This window comes from Halichoerus grypus, chromosome 13 (assembly GCF_964656455.1).
Source record: "Halichoerus grypus chromosome 13, mHalGry1.hap1.1, whole genome shotgun sequence".
Taxonomy (NCBI): Eukaryota; Metazoa; Chordata; class Mammalia; order Carnivora; family Phocidae; genus Halichoerus; species Halichoerus grypus.
Window position 1 is genome coordinate 54,075,289 of NC_135724.1, and position 16,252 is coordinate 54,091,540.

At 45.3% G+C, this 16,252-nt stretch overlaps 1 protein-coding gene and 1 long non-coding RNA gene across 9 annotated transcripts; one reads left to right on the plus strand and one right to left on the minus strand.

The window, feature by feature from the left end:
* Positions 1-2,780: 2,780 nt before the first annotated feature.
* On the minus strand, positions 2,781-9,783 carry ZBTB14 (zinc finger and BTB domain containing 14). 8 transcript variants are annotated; one of them, XM_078060579.1, is made up of 4 exons: positions 7,827-8,161; positions 7,268-7,352; positions 7,084-7,165; positions 2,781-6,028 (listed from the first exon to the last, which is right to left on the minus strand). In XM_078060579.1, exons 3-4 carry the CDS (start codon positions 7,084-7,086, stop codon positions 4,682-4,684), a joined length of 1,350 nt encoding a protein of 449 aa, XP_077916705.1. In that variant the 5' UTR covers positions 7,087-7,165; positions 7,268-7,352; positions 7,827-8,161; the 3' UTR covers positions 2,781-4,681. The 8 variants fall into 8 exon arrangements, with proteins under 8 accessions (XP_077916705.1, XP_035927274.1, XP_035927245.1 ...); XM_036071381.2 differs by lacking the exons at positions 7,268-7,352; positions 7,827-8,161 and adding an exon at positions 9,566-9,783 and having other exon boundaries at positions 7,084-7,167; XM_036071352.2 differs by lacking the exon at positions 7,827-8,161 and adding an exon at positions 9,566-9,783 and having other exon boundaries at positions 7,084-7,352.
* On the plus strand, positions 8,312-15,377 carry LOC118522427 (uncharacterized). The gene is made up of 2 exons (XR_004910619.2): positions 8,312-8,377; positions 14,929-15,377. It is a non-coding gene; the product is annotated as an uncharacterized LOC118522427 (long non-coding RNA).
* The last annotated feature ends 875 nt before the right edge of the window (positions 15,378-16,252 follow it).

The window sequence follows — 16,252 nt, forward strand, 5'->3', positions numbered from 1 at the left end:
TCTTTGGGGAGAAAGCTACAGATCATCCTAGAATTCATACAAACTAGGAAGGGAAAGGTTGAGTGTGGTCTGAAATACACCCAATTTTAGAAAAACAAATATAAACATATCAGAAAAAATTAAGTGATTTCAAGTGCCTGGCTGCCTCGAAGTAGAGCATATGACTCTTGATCTCAGAGTCATGAGTTCAGGCCCAACTTGGTTGGCAAGTTTACTTAAAAATAAAATTAAAAAGGGGCGACTGGGTGGCTCAGTTGGGTAAGCATCTGACTCCTGGTTTCGGCTCAGGCTGTGATCTCAGGGTCTTGAGGGGGAGCCCTGTGTCAGGTTCTGCGCTCAGTGTGGGAGTCTGCTTGGGATTCACTCCTCCTCTCCCTCAACCCCTCCCCCCTCGCTCTAAAATAAATAAAAAGTAAAATTAAATTTTAAAAAATTAAGTGATTTCATATATGAAACTCAAGAGCCAGTTCTCAAAATCACAATTCTGACCCTGCCATCAGATGATCTCCCCAGAAAGCAGGGAGCCATCCAGACGCCAGTGTTTACAGGAGCTCACCGAACCCAAGACAACTCTAAGACGAATATGAGTATGTAAGAACCAAGCCACGACCGGGCTGAAGATGACAGAAATGCTAAAATACACATAGCTTCTGTAAACACTTCCAAATAAGAAGACTCAATGAGGTTCAGGTCTATAGCTTGGGGCTAAAGATTATAGACCTGACAGATGTCACAAGAGAACTGCAATTTTGCTTCTACTTCTCTAGTGAGAATGTCCTTTGGGAAGGGAACATTTACAGTGTACCTAAAACGGGGTGGGTACTGGGCTCAATATTCCACACCGGTTATTGCATTTAATCTTCACATGAGCTCGTGAAGTAGAAAACCCCATCACGATTTTAGAAATGGCAAAACTAAACTAAGGCTCAGGGCAGTAAGAACTTGCCTAAATTTACATGGTAATTGCTAAGCAGAGCCAGGATCCAATTCAAGTTTGCTTCCAGAAGTCTTTCCACTAAACCACATTTCCTTATTATGCTGAAAACTTCTGCATACATATTGGTAATGGGGAATATCTCTTGAATCAAGAGATCATGAAAGCACAACTGCTGAAAGCTGTCATGACCCAGATAAATTACATCTACCATCCTTGAGAGATCAGTACGGTGACCTTCAAGGAATCATGGACAATAGGTGATGGGCTAATGGCATCCTCATTTTGAAAAAGAACAGAAGACCCAGAAAGGAAGCACACTCTTGCTGGGGAGGGGCCAAATCTCTCCTGCCTTTGTATCTCCAGGATCCAGCCCAGACCCTCAAACACAATGCTCAATAGATGTTTAATAAATGATACACTACCTTTACCCATCTCAAGTGTTGTCTTATAGATTGAGTTAGACTTATTGTGAATAGTTCCAATAAGGGAGAGAAGTACCCAGTTACAAGGCGGTATGCTAAAATGAAGACAAAATTCAAGAAATAATGAGCAGTGTGGGCTATCTCAAAATAAATGGCAGTTTATCATCAGGGAGGTAGAGAGTTGCCTATCACTAAGGTGTTCCTTGATTTACGTATGAGGAGGCAGAATGAGTTTAGGCCCTCACCTCTGTAACGGTTGTCAATGGTCACCTTGTCTCCTCCAGCCTAATGTCTTGTCTCCCATTCCTGGGGGTGGGGAGGAGGTAGAGGGTTTGGGCAGCGGAGAAAAGGAGGTAGATGTTAAAGGTAAACGACAGAAAGGAAAGTGAGAGTTCTCCAATCGCTGCCCTGGAAGCTTCAACTCCTTCATTCCCAGGACTTAGAACTTGAGACTAGAACTAGAACCTTCAATATACCATTCTATCACACTTACAGGGAAGGCTTTCATCTGCTCTGGGAACTAATCACCACCAACAGCATTCTTCAGGAAAATGAACTCCAGGTTCCCAATGACTGCGTTACACTCAGCTGTCCACAACATACTCCAGTAAATTGGAGACTACATACATTTGCATCATTCTCCTTCACCTCAATTTTTTTTTTTTCAACAAGAGTAGGAATTTGTTAGTATCCAGATCACCTGTTGGTGACTTCTGTAATTGCTAACGATTCCAAATTCATGATCAAGTTAATTAACAGGCAATTACCTAAACTTCAGGCTTCCTAAAATTCTCTTCTTCAATCATTGCCAATACACTGCAACTTGGAAAAAAGTTAAAATCAAGTCTGTAGACATTCTCTTTGTACAAAGAGAAAAAAGTAGGTGACTTTTTAAATGAAAAGGTAGTAATGCTGACATTTATAATTTCCTCTCCTCTCACACTACAGACTCAAGTGTAAGCGCATTTCAGGATTAACTCCCTATGATTGGAGGTCTAACATGATGGCTTCACCATCCAGGGGACCACTCAAGCCAGCTGGGTGGAGGGGCAGTCTGAAACACCAGAAGACAGGAAAACTACCATGTCATGACTTTGCTGCCACCAAAAAAACAAAGAAAACATGCACGCTAACACACATACAAACCCAGTCCTGGTGTTAGACACAGTAAACCACAAATACATTTCTCATGCAAAATAGGACAGATGATAGATATTTACACAACACAAATCAAGTGCTGAAAACGAAGCTTTCTTTTTTGGGGGTGGCACCGTGACCATATGGTTTCAATGAGGGTCCGTCCACACCAGAGGTTTAACGTGCAACTCTGTAGAACCATGATGAAGAGAGCATAGAAAATGCGCTTTGGTAGAAACCTGGATGTGTGAGAGGTTGCTATGAAAAAATGAAAACAGGAATGATAGAAGTATATTTTCTTTTATATACAAAACTGAAGTCCCAAAAAATGGTTTGTTGAAGTAGTTATCAACAAAGATGTGAAATCATTTTTCCTTTGCTTTGGTTAAAACAGCCAAGGAACGCCAATCAGGTCCCCTTCCACTAACAGCATATAAACACAGTGACAGGACTACTTTTAGGACAGAATAAACAACTTTAAAGAAAGGAAATTAAATTAATTTTAAACTAAAGTAAACATTTTACCAATAAATAAGTCTCTTTAAAGGTAGCATCTTCATCCTACAATCTTGGGCATAACATATACATCAATTTAAAAAATAAAATTTTTCCCACAATAGTAATTACAGGTGTTAATGCAACAAGCTATGAAATGAAATTATTTTAATGTAACTTGGAAAAAAAATTCTAGGAATCAAAAATAAAATTTTAAAAAAATGGTATTTTTCTAAAATTGTACATTCTAAAATAATTGACTAACACTTTGTTACAGAAAGTAATTCAAACTATTTTGGTATTTCAATATATTCCTAAAGAAATGGTTAAAAAAAGTTTCCATACACCAAAATTGGAACAGTGTTTATAATTCTGTTTATGGCTATGAAATGGCAATCAAATTCTACTTAAAACTGTAACCACCAATGATGAAATATACTTCAAAAAAATAAACATTTGGTCTTACAATCTTTAATATTGGTTAAAAAACAGACCGATGTTTGTTGCTCATGGAAGTTATTTTAATCCAATGTGCAAAAAAAAGGTGCAGCTGTCTACTTTTACTTGAAATACATAAGACCAACACTTCTACACTATTTACACACTTAAAAAGATTTTCAATTTATTAATTTAAGCAACAATATTACATCTCCTTTGTGGATAAATCACGTGCTGCAGAGAGCCCAAAAGCTTGATGACATTCTCTTAAGTGACACAATGTATCTGAAGAAGCATACCTGTTCTTGTCCTAATTTTGATCCTAAATAAAAATCCAATTTCAGAATCAATTAAGAATTATTTTGATCTAGAAAATCTTGGAACTGTTGCAAACGTGAAAACCTCGTCCCTGAGAGCCAGGATCCTATTCCCCCTTTGCTATCCCTCTAACAACTGGTCTACCCCAGAAACCGCATCTGTTGCAGAGTGGCAATACCCCAAAAAAGAGGAACAAAAAGAACTCAGCCCCCAGACCACCATCATCCCTGTGGGTTTGCTCAGCCTCTGTTCAGGACTTGTGACTCCATCTTTTGGGGTAGGTGTGGGCAATCAAAATGAAGAAACACTTTAGCAAAGCAACCATCATTTGTCCACAACAACAGTGAAAAACAGTGATATAAAATTAACAAACCAAATATAAATCCAATACCGTTCTGCAATTCTGGAACTTGTTTTCCTATCTGCGCAGTGTTCTTGGTCAGCCACCCACCAGTATTTTCTGCATCTGCATGAAGTACTTTTATCACGTTATTAAAAATGCTGTTTTGACCCTAAGTCCCATAGAATCATGATGATTAGGAAATCAATTTACTCAATTATCGCTCTGTGCAGTACACTTGCCAGTCAGCAAGTGTAGAGAGGAATTACAAAAACTGGAATAGAAGTCTCTCACTTCTGAACTGGACACAGGAGTTCTCAAATTAAAATCATAAAAAAAGAGGGGGGTGGGGGGGAGGGCTTACTGGCAACATCACTACCAGACACCAGACGGGACAGTGAGACTGTTTGGTCAGAACCGAGGAACACTATTTCCTTGCAAAGTTTGCAAAATACCTAACCAAGCACTGCCTTAAGTCCAGTGAGTACAATGCTCCGTAAGTTTCCACAGAAATGCAGGGTCTGGCGCTCGTGTGTTGGGACCCGTGCAGTCCCGCCTCCGGGGCTCAGGCAAAGCAGTCCTGTCCTGTCACCTCTAGCTACAGGCGATCGTCTCCAACTGCTGCTCCGCTTCGGCGGCCATCGCTGCCGCCTGCAACTGTTCTGTCTCACTCTGGATGGCACTGGGGGTGACCTGCTTCCTCTCACTGTGCATATTGTTCTCGTGCCTTTTCAGATCAGATGCCTTGGCAAACGCCTTGGTGCAGGAGCCGCAGACAAAAGGCTTTTCCCCTCTGTGTCTTCGTTCGTGGTCTTTGAGGTGGGACTTGTGTTTGAAGGCTTTGTCACACATGTGGCAGGCAAATGGTCTCTCATTGCTGTGCACTCTCTCGTGCTTCTTCAAGTCCGGGGCGCGGATGAAGGATTTTCCACACACCTCACAACTGTACGGCTTATAGCCCGTGTGGATTTTGAGGTGTTCTTTCAGGTGGGCCTGTGTGGTAAAACCTTTTGTACACATTTCACAAACAAATGGCCTGTCGGCCGTGTGGAGTTTTTCATGCTTCCTCAACCTGCCTTCGTCGGAGAAGGTCTTCCCGCACGCCTGGCAGGCGATCTGCTCCCGATGGTGGCCATAAAGCAAGTACTCGAACTTCATGTCGCTGGCCGCTGTCGTCCAGCCTGGGGTCTGTTCGTCCTTCACTTCACTCATTCCATCATTAAATGTTAAGGCTTGAGGGGTCTGGGACCCCAAATCTTTCGATTCTGGGGTCTCCATGGATTCTACTTCCTGGCCGTAGCAATTAACCTTCCGAACTTCCTCACTCCCCAGCTCTTTCAGGATTGCTTCCTGAACCCTGAGCGTCGTCGTAGGCGACTTGCCGTCCTCCTGACTCGGGGGGGTGCCTTCTACTGTGTCATCAGAGGGACTGTCATCCTGGTCTCCAATTTCTTCCACGTCATCATCCTGAGTGTCAGCAGCATCTCCAATGGGGCGGTTTATTTTGAGGCAATACTTACTTTTCGATTGGCCGTTGTTTTCGTCGGGACTAGATACATCACGCTTCTGAGAACAGAGTTTATCTAAAAATCGGATACCGAGAATCTGACCTGATGACATCATTAAGTTAACATCCTCTTTTTTCACAGAAATCTTTGCTGTGTACATGTAGTTCAGGACCTCTTCAAATATATCAGAACGAAGAAAATCTATTTCTATTACTGAAGAGCTATCAACCTCAAGCTTCTTGAACAGCTTTTTAAAGTAGGTGCTACAGGCGGCAAGAACACACCTGTGTGCTCTGAATTTCACATCTTCAACCACAATGGCAATATCACAGAATTCTCCTTCCAGGCGTTGTTCGTTTAGTGTTTTCAGAAACAGAGTTTTATGATCATCGTCATTATATTTAATGGTTTCAGACATACTGATGAAAAACTCCTACAAAAAATGTTCAAAAAGAGAGTTTGATAATTATGAACACTACTTTTCCATACACAAAACACAGGCAGACTTTCATTTCCTGATCAATTTGTAGTACCTAACTATTTCAGAAAATCAATTTTAGAGGTGGTTCTAGAAGATCCCAACTTAGGAACTTTCATCTTGTTATTTCTATGTATCTCCAGTTTAAAAAGTATTTGCTTAGTAATAACAGCAACTTTTATGAGGCACGTAATACATGCCAGGCACTGTTCCATGTGCTTTGCGTGTCTTCACAAATGTACTGATCAAGTAACCTTAAAAAAGGCATTTGTAGCCCCCCGTTTTAGATGAGCTTAGGAACCTATCCAAAATTCTAGTCATTTACTGAAGAGCTGGGACTCAAATCCAGGCAACCTACCTCTAAAACCTGTGCTTCCTGACAACTAGAGGTAATAACATCAAATAACTTCAAGGCTTAAGAAAGAGGTGTAAGGCAAGGAGGCTCTATTCCTGTAGTGTCTACTCTAATTCCATGTACAGAAGAGGAGGTTTGGTGAAATAACTAATAATAGTGCTCAGTGTTCTACTTCCTTGACAGAAGAGACAAATCACTGTTGCAGAACCAAAAAGGGAGATCACTGCCAAAATATTCCACTTAGTGTTGTCTTCTGCTTTTTTCCTCACCAGCTTTGGGCCACTTCTGAATGAGGGTTAAGATTTAATACGACCCTCGGATGGCATTTGGGAAGACAGTGATAAGCGTCTTCATTCCATCTGGATGCCAATCTATCTGCCATCCAGATGAAAGTGTCATCAAGACCGGATGTACTTGACAAGTGCTGTATTTTATAAGCAAAAGAAATTCTGAACTGGCACGAGAGATCTCTGGCACAAAAGACCTACCGTGTTAAAGAATTATCTTCTTAAAATAATTTGTTCTGTGTATTTTCTTTTTGAAACATTGTTTTCTTTTTATTTCACAAAGCATTCCCCCGCAAAGAAACAGAATGCTAATGCATAATTGATATACATATATATTTCCAAGATTTAATACCCAAAATTATAGTTACCATGAACAACTCAGGCTATTATCTTAATGCTTTAAACACCAAATTCTTCAGATCAGAATAACTCTGATCAGGGGCACGCCAGTCCTACAAGAGAAAAGGACAAACAAGAATAAGGTAGAATCTTCCTCTATCCCAAATTCTAAACAAGAATGTTTTCAAGAATTGATTTTAAAAAATAAAACTTTCCTTTCTTGTCCTGCCACTTGCACATGTACCCATTTTCAGGTTGGGAACAGAGAGGAGGGTGACTGGCAGCATCAGGTCCAGCTCTGAACAGATATGAATGAGAACAGATAAAGGCTGTGGCACTTGGGACATGCAGGGGCTGTACACCGGGATTGGAGGAACGGATTGGAGAACCACTAAGGAAGTTCTCACAAACAAAGGCCATGCCCATATTTGCACAAATACTGATAGCTACATAGATACAGAAAAAGCCAGTAAGTCTTCCCTACCCCCACCATTTCCTGCTGGGTATGTAGCCCTCCCCATTTCTCTCTAGGCTCATATAAACATATAGAATGTACATTTTAAAATAAAGTTATAAAAGTGAACATCCCCAATAGTTAACACTGGAGAAGGAACAGTAGCTGCTTTCTTCTTTCTGTGATTCTGTGTGCATAGCACATATCATGGAGCTACACTAGTCTTTTTGGTTTTATTCGAGAAATCCAGGTGTTTTCACCTCAATCCCCACAGGGAGGCTCAAAGAATTCTTGCTTTGGGGGAGTTTTAACTCTTACCAGAGGGACTCCATCCTGCAGACCAATATCCTGAAAAAAACATGTTTCCTTCACTGCCCAGTGACCACACAAACTTTGGTGTGGTGGGACCAAGAGACTGAGCTGCAATATTCTTACACAAAATTGTGGTGCGAGACCAACACTCTGAAAACCCTCAAAAATTCCCTCTACAGAAAAACAAACACACGAGTAAGATGCCTACAGTAGCAGGGGGTTTCTTATCTGCACAGTGTGAGAGCTGGGCAACATTACTTCTAAGGACTCTGCCTGTCCCGTAGATGCGCCTCGGCCTGCAGTCATCTCCAAGGGAAGGCAGCCACGCAAAACCTTCCTACCTAATCACTTCCCACTATTGTAACTCTCCCTAGGGCTTGTGGGATAAAAGTGCATGGGACTAGGGAGAGGAGTGGCCCTGCAGTACCCATGACAACATACCACTGTGGGTTGGTTTTTTTTTTTTTTTTTTTTGGACCAGTGTGGTATTTGGCTCCCACTCTCCAGATCGCTGAGGACCATTTCTTTCTACTGAGATGTCCAGTTAGTAAGTTCAGGTGAGTTAAACTGGAAGCTAGCCCTTGCCAGTATCTGCGTAGGCGGACGAAAAGATGTAGTCCCAACTACACCTCCATAACAAAGCCGCCCCTTTATGGTGGTTCTCCAAACCGCTGGCGCACTGGGCCGCCCTTACGGAGCAGGGAGCGGGGGCTCCAGCAAAGTCAAACTTACATAAGCAGCGGCAGCCGCCTCCCCTACCCCGGAGCAGCCGCGACAATGGCGGCCGCACGACTTCCCGGTTGAAAGCTCGCAACTTCGGGATGGGGGGGAAGCAGGGAACGAAGCGCAAGACCCAAAAGGATTTGAGAGCCTCTCAGGCTTCGCTCTCATTTCTTTCGGCCCGGGAGGTGGGGGGACGGATAAGGCCATTTGCATCCTTTCCTAAACAAAAGCTCCCAGCCTCGGAGCCGGGAGGTGAAAGGGCCACTTTCCCTTTCATAATTGGAGTCCAGCGCAGGCTGGGGGCCGCGGCTCCGAACCAAAGCGGGAGGGCCCGCGGCGGCGACGGCGGCGAGCGGGAGCGGGAGCGGGCGTGCGGCCGGGCTCCGCAGCCCCGCGCCGCGCCCCGCGAGCCCGGAGCTCGCGCCCCGCGCACTCCCCGGCCGGCTCGCGCCGGGCCCTCCCCCGCCCTCCCGCGGCCGGGGGCGGGGGCGGCGCGCGGCCGGCTTCCGAGCTCCGCGGGCGCACCCGGGAGTGCGAGCGCGGGGGTCCCGGCCCCCTCCTCGGCAGGCAGCTGGGGGCGGCGCGGCGGGGCCCACGGCTCGGAGGGGCGGCGCCCGGCGGGCCGCGCTCCGCGCCGGGCTCGAGGCCGTCCCCACCCCCACCGCGGTGCACTGCGGCGGTGCGAGCGGGGGCGGCCATGAACTCCGCCGCCGAGACTCGGCGAGCGCGCGCGCGGGGCCGCCGCCGCCGCCCGGCCGCTGCCGGAGACCGCTCGCCGGCCTGCGCGGCCCCTACGGCGCCCGATCCCCACGCCCGGCCCGGCCCCGGCCCATGACTGGCCCCGTTCGCAGCGCACCGCTGACGGCCGCCCGCACATCCTGGAACTGGCTGGTGCCCCAGAGCTCGGCGAGAACGCGCTTCTTCCGGGCCGCCCCGCCGTGCCGGCGGCCAGCCGCCCCCGCGCCCCCGCGCCCGCCTCGCGGAAGGCCCGGGCCCCTTCCGCACCCCCGGCCCGCGCTTACCTGCAGCCTGGCACAGCCACAGACACTCGCCGTGGGCTCCCCGCGCTCACTGCAAGCAGGCCGGGGACGGGTTGGACACGGGGCGCGGGGGCACGGTGGGTGGCAGTGTATTTTGGAATTTTTTTTTTTTTTGGAGTTTGGGGAGGGGGCGGGGTGGGAGGGAATCGTGCACGTCCCTGATGGTAGCAGCCCTCCTCCTGCACGAGCACAGAATGTCTAGCCGGCCGTGAACACCCCCACCGGCACCCCCCCTTCCCGTGCATGCGCGGTGCGGGCTGGGGGGAAGGCGCGCCGCCGGCTTGCGCAGGCACGGAACCTGACCGGGCCTCTAAATGGGCGAGCAAGGAAAGGGTTAATCCGGGACCTTGCGACGCTTTCTATGGAGTATACGGGGCCGCCCCCGGAGGGCCCTGGCCTGCGCACGCGCGCGCACGCGCGCGGCTTGGGGCGCGCGGAGCCCGCGCGCGGGAGAAGAGGTGGGCGGGGAAGGGGCGGGGCCTCGTGAGCCGAGGAGCGTAAGCACGAGCGCCGCTCGCGGGCACTCGCCCCGTCTGGTGCTCCCGCCTCCCGCTCAGACTCCTGGGCTCCCGCCCGCGCCCGCCGCCGGCGCAGCGCTGGGGACGCGGGAGCGCGGCGCTCCCGTGCGTGTGCATGTTCGTGGGGCAGTGCCGCCCTCGGGCGCGCGCAAGCCGGGCGCTGCGGCTGCGGGGCTCGCCCACTGCTCCGGGGTGGGGGTTCCAGGCACCCTCGCCGTTCGCGCACACCGGCAGATCCTGGGACACGCATAGAGGGCGCTGGGTCTAGGCTGGTGTTGCTGCTGCATTATGTATATTGGGAGGATGGTAGGACATCAATAAACGTTTGCAAAGCAAATGAAAAATGATTTCTTTCATTTGGAATGTGAGAGGTGATCCCAGTCACCCAGAAGAAAGCGAACACCCGCTAAAGCTCTGGATCCAGCCAAACCTGCTCCCATGCGTTTACCCGAACACTCAAGGGAAAGTAACGGGGGCTGGAGGTCCTACGCAAGCTCATCTGTGGCAGTAGTGAGGTTGGACATGATTTCACTGGCAGCTCTCTCTCGGAGAACTCTGATACCAGCACTGTTCTTACATTCCTGTTCCGCAAAAGTAATGGTTCCATTGGTGTTCAAAGCATGTCGCGTTCCCTGTGATGGCGTGGCTGGGCTTGTGGCAAGCATGGGGACCAGCTAAACATAGCTGGAGGGCACTACTGCATCTTCTTAGAGTTGCTTATGCTGCTTTAACAGCGTTTCATAAAAACGCATAATTTAACATGTAAAAAATTAGAGTAGGACCTTCCTCTTGGGCTTGGGTGACGATTACATAGTAAAAATTTAAGAAATGATATTATGATGAGCTGTATTCAATTCTAAAGAAATTCTGTATCGTCTGAGTTGATTTTATAATATTGATTTTAACATTAGTTTCAATGTTTTGAATGGTACTTTTATACACATCCTTTTTTGGTGTTTGCAAAAGCATGGCGCTAGTAGGTCTACTGAATGAAAGAGAATAGACCAGTTCTAGAGTCAGACGTCCAATTCAAATATTAGGTACATTGTTTAGCTTCTCTAAACGTCAGCTTCTTCTTCTCTGAAATGGAGAGCACCTAATAGAGCAGTTGTGTGGATTAAATGAAATAATGCTCTGGTCAGTGCTTAGCTCAAATATTAGCTCTATGATGTTAAATGACCTGCCCACTCTCCATAGATGGTGGGTTTAAGTGGCAGGGGCAGGACAGGAATGGCCCAAGTTCATGCTCATACCTGATACCTATGTAGCCTCATTCCCTCTAAGGCCACGGCTGGGCGTGTTGATTCTTGTTTACACGGCTTTTAAGATTACATTTCCATCCTGTTTTGTATTTAAAGGGGATAATAATAGTACTATATCATAGGGTTATGCTGTCAAGCAGTAAAGTTGTTACTGCACTTACCAGTGTGTGGGCATGGCTAGCACTTAGTTTATGGTTCGTTGTCTGGCACTGTTCCCCCTTCTTCCCTACCACATAATTGCATAGGTTTATACACTCTTTCTGCATATATTTATTATCTGCCTGGTGTGTAAAGACAGTCTTTTTACATATGGCTAAGTAAAGTCTTCCCAAGATTTGACTAATCTGATGAAATTAAAATAGTTCAGAAGAGTTCTCAAGCACTAGACTACATTTCCCAAGTGACAGATTCCTGACATCTTGGCTTTTGCATCAGTTAGCCCTCTTTTCTCATTTGTTTTATGGGCTCTGCCTGTCTGTTCCTTGCTTCAGAAGGATCATGGGGATGAGTCTAAATTAAAGGGGCAACTCAATGGGAAGGAGGAGGGAGGAGATGGGAAACCATACAGGAAGGGCCTGACCCAAACCTGGCACTTTGCCTGGTCACCAGCCTTAACTCAGCACTGGGCAGCACCCATTAGGTCCTCAGTAAATATTGATGACAGCTAAGTGACAACCTATAACTTAATACCAAGGGGAGTTATATGGGCACATTGTGGGATCGATGGGGGGGTCAGGGCCTTCCTGAAATGCACAGACTTGAGGCCCTTGAAGGAAATCTTTCTTTCCTACTAGGAATGCTGTCACTCTGTGTGGATTTCTCTGTCCACAGCTACCTTGCTGGGAGAACCTAATTTCTCACCTGGGATGCCCACAGACTCCTCCTGAGTGAAACCTGCTTCTGAGCATTGTGAGGCCTGATGTGTGGGGTCTGTGGCATAGAATCTGGAGTGTCAGGGCTTAGGGTGGTTATGGAGCAGCCCCCAGGGACGTTTGGAAATGTGAAGTCATTTGGGGTTCTCATAGATGGGTGGGGCTGATTTCTTTATCACACTGACTGGGCGCTCTGACTGGTTTTGACCAGTGGAATGTGGGCAGACAAGAGGATGGGCAAGTTCTGAAGAGAGGCTTGGAGAAGCAGCCTGTGTCCTGCTGCCCTCCTGTGCTCGTGTGGTCCACACAGAGGACCAGGCCCACGTTGCCACAGGCTTCAGCCTGGGCCCGTCAATGATGAGCAGACCCGAGAGAATGAAGCTGACCCAAAACCTGAGCCCAGGCAAGCTTAGATGAGTAACAGTTCAACCACAGGTCTGCAAGTGAGAAATAAATGCCTGTTTTTATAAATCCCGGGGAAGTTGTGTTTTGTGATTTGTTATCACAGCAAGACCTGATAGGCCTGCATAAGGAAAAATGTCCCAGCAAAGGTCTCCTCACTGCTCTGAAAACACTAGATATAGTAAATGAACAAGAAATACATCCAATCCCTAAAAACACAGGTGTGAACACACACATTCAATAAATAATCATATAAATCATTATACAATTGCACATTGTAATGCATGCTTTAATAAAAAGTTAAGAAACCATAAGATGAGCGCGCCTGCGTGGCTCAGTTGGTGGCTCAGTTGGTTAAGCGACTGCCTTCGGCTCAGGTCATAATCCCAGGGTCCTGGGATTAAGTCCCACAGGGAGCCTGCTCTCCCTCAGCCTCGGCTGCTCCCCCTGCTTGTGCTCTCTGTCTCTCTGTCAAATAAAACTTAAAAAAAAAAAAAGAAACATAAGATGTGATGGAGAAGAGGAACAAATTTTGATTGAGAAATCAATACAAGTGTCTCCAAAGACATACATTTAAGACCTGAAGGATAAGGGAGAGATAGGAAAAGAGGGGAGATGGCATTTCAGGCACAGGGAGAACAGTATGAACGAAAGGGTGGAAGGAAACTGGTGTGCTTGAGGCTCTGCAGCAAGACAGAGTGACTGGAGCCCAGTGAGCAGGGCAAGGGGCAGCGGGAACAGCATCTTCAGGGCCTTGGAGCTGCAGTGAGGGCTTTGACTCTGAGGCTAAGCACAGTGACAGCCATCAGAGGGCTTTTCTTTTAAACTAACATTTACTTAGGTAATTCTATTAGTCTCACAACTAGAATAAATTCAACCGTGGGGTGCCTGGGTAGCTCAGTCGTTAAGCGTCTGCCTTCTGCTCAGGTCCTGATCCCAGGGTCCTGGGATCGAGCCCCGCATCGGGCTCCCTGCTCAGCGGGAAGCCTGTTTCTCCCTCTCCCTCTCCCCCTGCTTGTGATCCTGCTCTCACTGTGTCTCTCTGTCAAATAAATAAGCTCTTTAAAAAAAAAAAAAAAACATTTAGAATAAATTCAACCGTTGGAACACAGATATGGACTTTGAATTTCAAATACCTCCGATGGTGAGACCACTCAGGTAAAACTCTTGTCACAGTTCAGGTTGTGGGGAATGTTTTAAACACCATCAGGTGAAATACTATCCTTCACTATCTAGAAATAGAAGAAAAGTTAACAGTTTACTCATGAAATTTACTTTTAAATAAAATACATTTATTAAACACTATCATAAGTAGTATAATTCCAGTCAAACTTCCATTTGAGCTGCTGTATGATTACTGTTCCTGGATTGGTAGAAAAAAATTGCTAATTAACAACAATGAAAATACTATGCACTATCTGAAAACCAAATAAAAAGGAAACAAATTGCTGATAAGACTCACATTTATAGAATATATATATGTAAAACATCCTAAGAATTATCCTCCCATGAAGTTTCATTGGAACTATTCTGTAGTCACTTAAATAATAGCAGTAGAACCAAAAAAAGGAAAACCTCAAACTTTCTTTAGAAGAAAGAAAAAAAATGTTATTGCTGTGTTTCCGGATTATTTTAGTGGTCTTGCAAAGAATAAAAATACTGTAATTATGTTACCTACAAATAGAATAAAATGGAAGCAATTAATTTATAAGAGTAACATTCAAATAATCTACAATTATAGAACATTATTCTAAGAAGTATAATCATATCAAACTTCCATTTAAGCCATTGAATAGTCTCTTTTTTTTTTTTTTTTAAAGATTTTATTTATTTATTTGAGAGAGAGAATGAGAGACAGAGAGCATGAGAGGGAGGAGGGTCAGAAGGAGAAGCAGACTCCCTGCCGAGCAGGGAGCCCGATGCGGGACTCGATCCCGGGACTCCAGGATCATGACCTGAGCCGAAGGCAGTTGCTTAACCAACTGAGCCACCCAGGCACCCCCATTGAATAGTCTCTTAATTAATAGCAAAAACTAGGAGGCAAAAAACCAAAGTTACTTTAGTAGAAAGGGGAAAAGACACCTTGTTTTAGTTCTGTATCTTCAGAAGTCTGCTTTTTGGAAGGTGGGGTCTACTTAGAATGTGATTCACTTCTGTTTTCTGGTATTGTGGACAGAAAATTGAATGCAGCACTTGCTGTAGACATTTCTTAGTGCCAATTTTGGATGTACTGGACCAGGGAAATCCCTTGGCGGAGTGAATTTCTGGAGAGGTTTGTTTTCTCTTTCCAGAAGAAGGAAAGAACAGGGTATCCTCTTCTCGGAAACTGCCCCCTAGGACTTCTCTGTCACATTTGACCTCTGAGGGAAGAGCCTGGGTCAGCAGCAACGCTTTGAGATGGGAGAGCGAAATCAAGAGAAAGCCCTGAACATCTGCCAGGGCAAGGAACATCAGGACAAGTGAGCCTTATACTTGTGGAGGAATTCCTGCATAAGTCAGCTGAATGGAAGTATCCTTCCTGTGTGGGTTTGAACCTCATGGGGCGTCTGGTCTACCCTGAGCACCAGACCCTGGATCCCCATGCCAAGATGGCCTGTTGCTCCTCCTTTCTCTGGAATCTGGTCATCCAGAGGATTCCTTCATGATCTTCTTGGGTTAACATTAGAAGGAGCTGGGTGCACTCTTTATGGGGACACTCTGTACTATCTTGGCAAGTCTCTATAAATATTATTTCAAAACAGTTTCTCTGCATGGGTAATTATTTTTCTCTGGCTACTTTCAAGATTTTTTTTCGTTTTCGTTTTTAGCATTTTGATCATGATATATCTGAGTATGGAGTTCATTAAGTTTATCCTACTTGGGATTCATTGAGCTTCTTGGATCTGTAGGTTCATCTTTCTCCAAATTTGGGTCGTTTTCTGCTAGAACTGATAAACAAATTCAGTAAGGTTGCAGGATACAAAATCAATAGACATACAGAAATCTGTTACATTTCTATACAGCAAATGAATGAAGCAGGAGAAAGAGAATTAAGAAAACAATCCCATTTACAATTGAACTAAAAATAATAAGGTACCAAAGAAAAAACATAAAGAGGTGAAAGATCCGTACTCTGAAAACTATAAAACACTGATGAAAGAAATTGAAGATGACACAAAGAAATGAAAAGACATGCCAATGCTCATGAATTAGAAGAACAAATATTGTTCAAATGTCTAAATTACTCAAAGCAATCTACACATTTAATGCAATCCCTATCAAAATATGAACAGCATTTTTCACAGAGCTAGAACAAACACTCCTAAAATTTGTACAGAAACACAAAGACCCTGAGTAGTCAAAGCAATCTTGAAAAAGAAAAGCAAAGCTAGAGGCATCACAATTCCAGACTTCAAGTTATATTACAAAGCTGTAGTTATTAAGACAGTATGGTACTGATACAAAAATAGACACATAGATCAGTGGAACTGAATAGAAAACCCAGAAGTAAACCCACAGCTATATAGTCAATTAATCTTCTATAAAGCAGGAAAGATTATCCAATGGGAATAGGGCGGTCTCTTCAACAAATTGTGTTGGGAAAACTGGACAGCAACATGCAAAAGAAAGAAACTA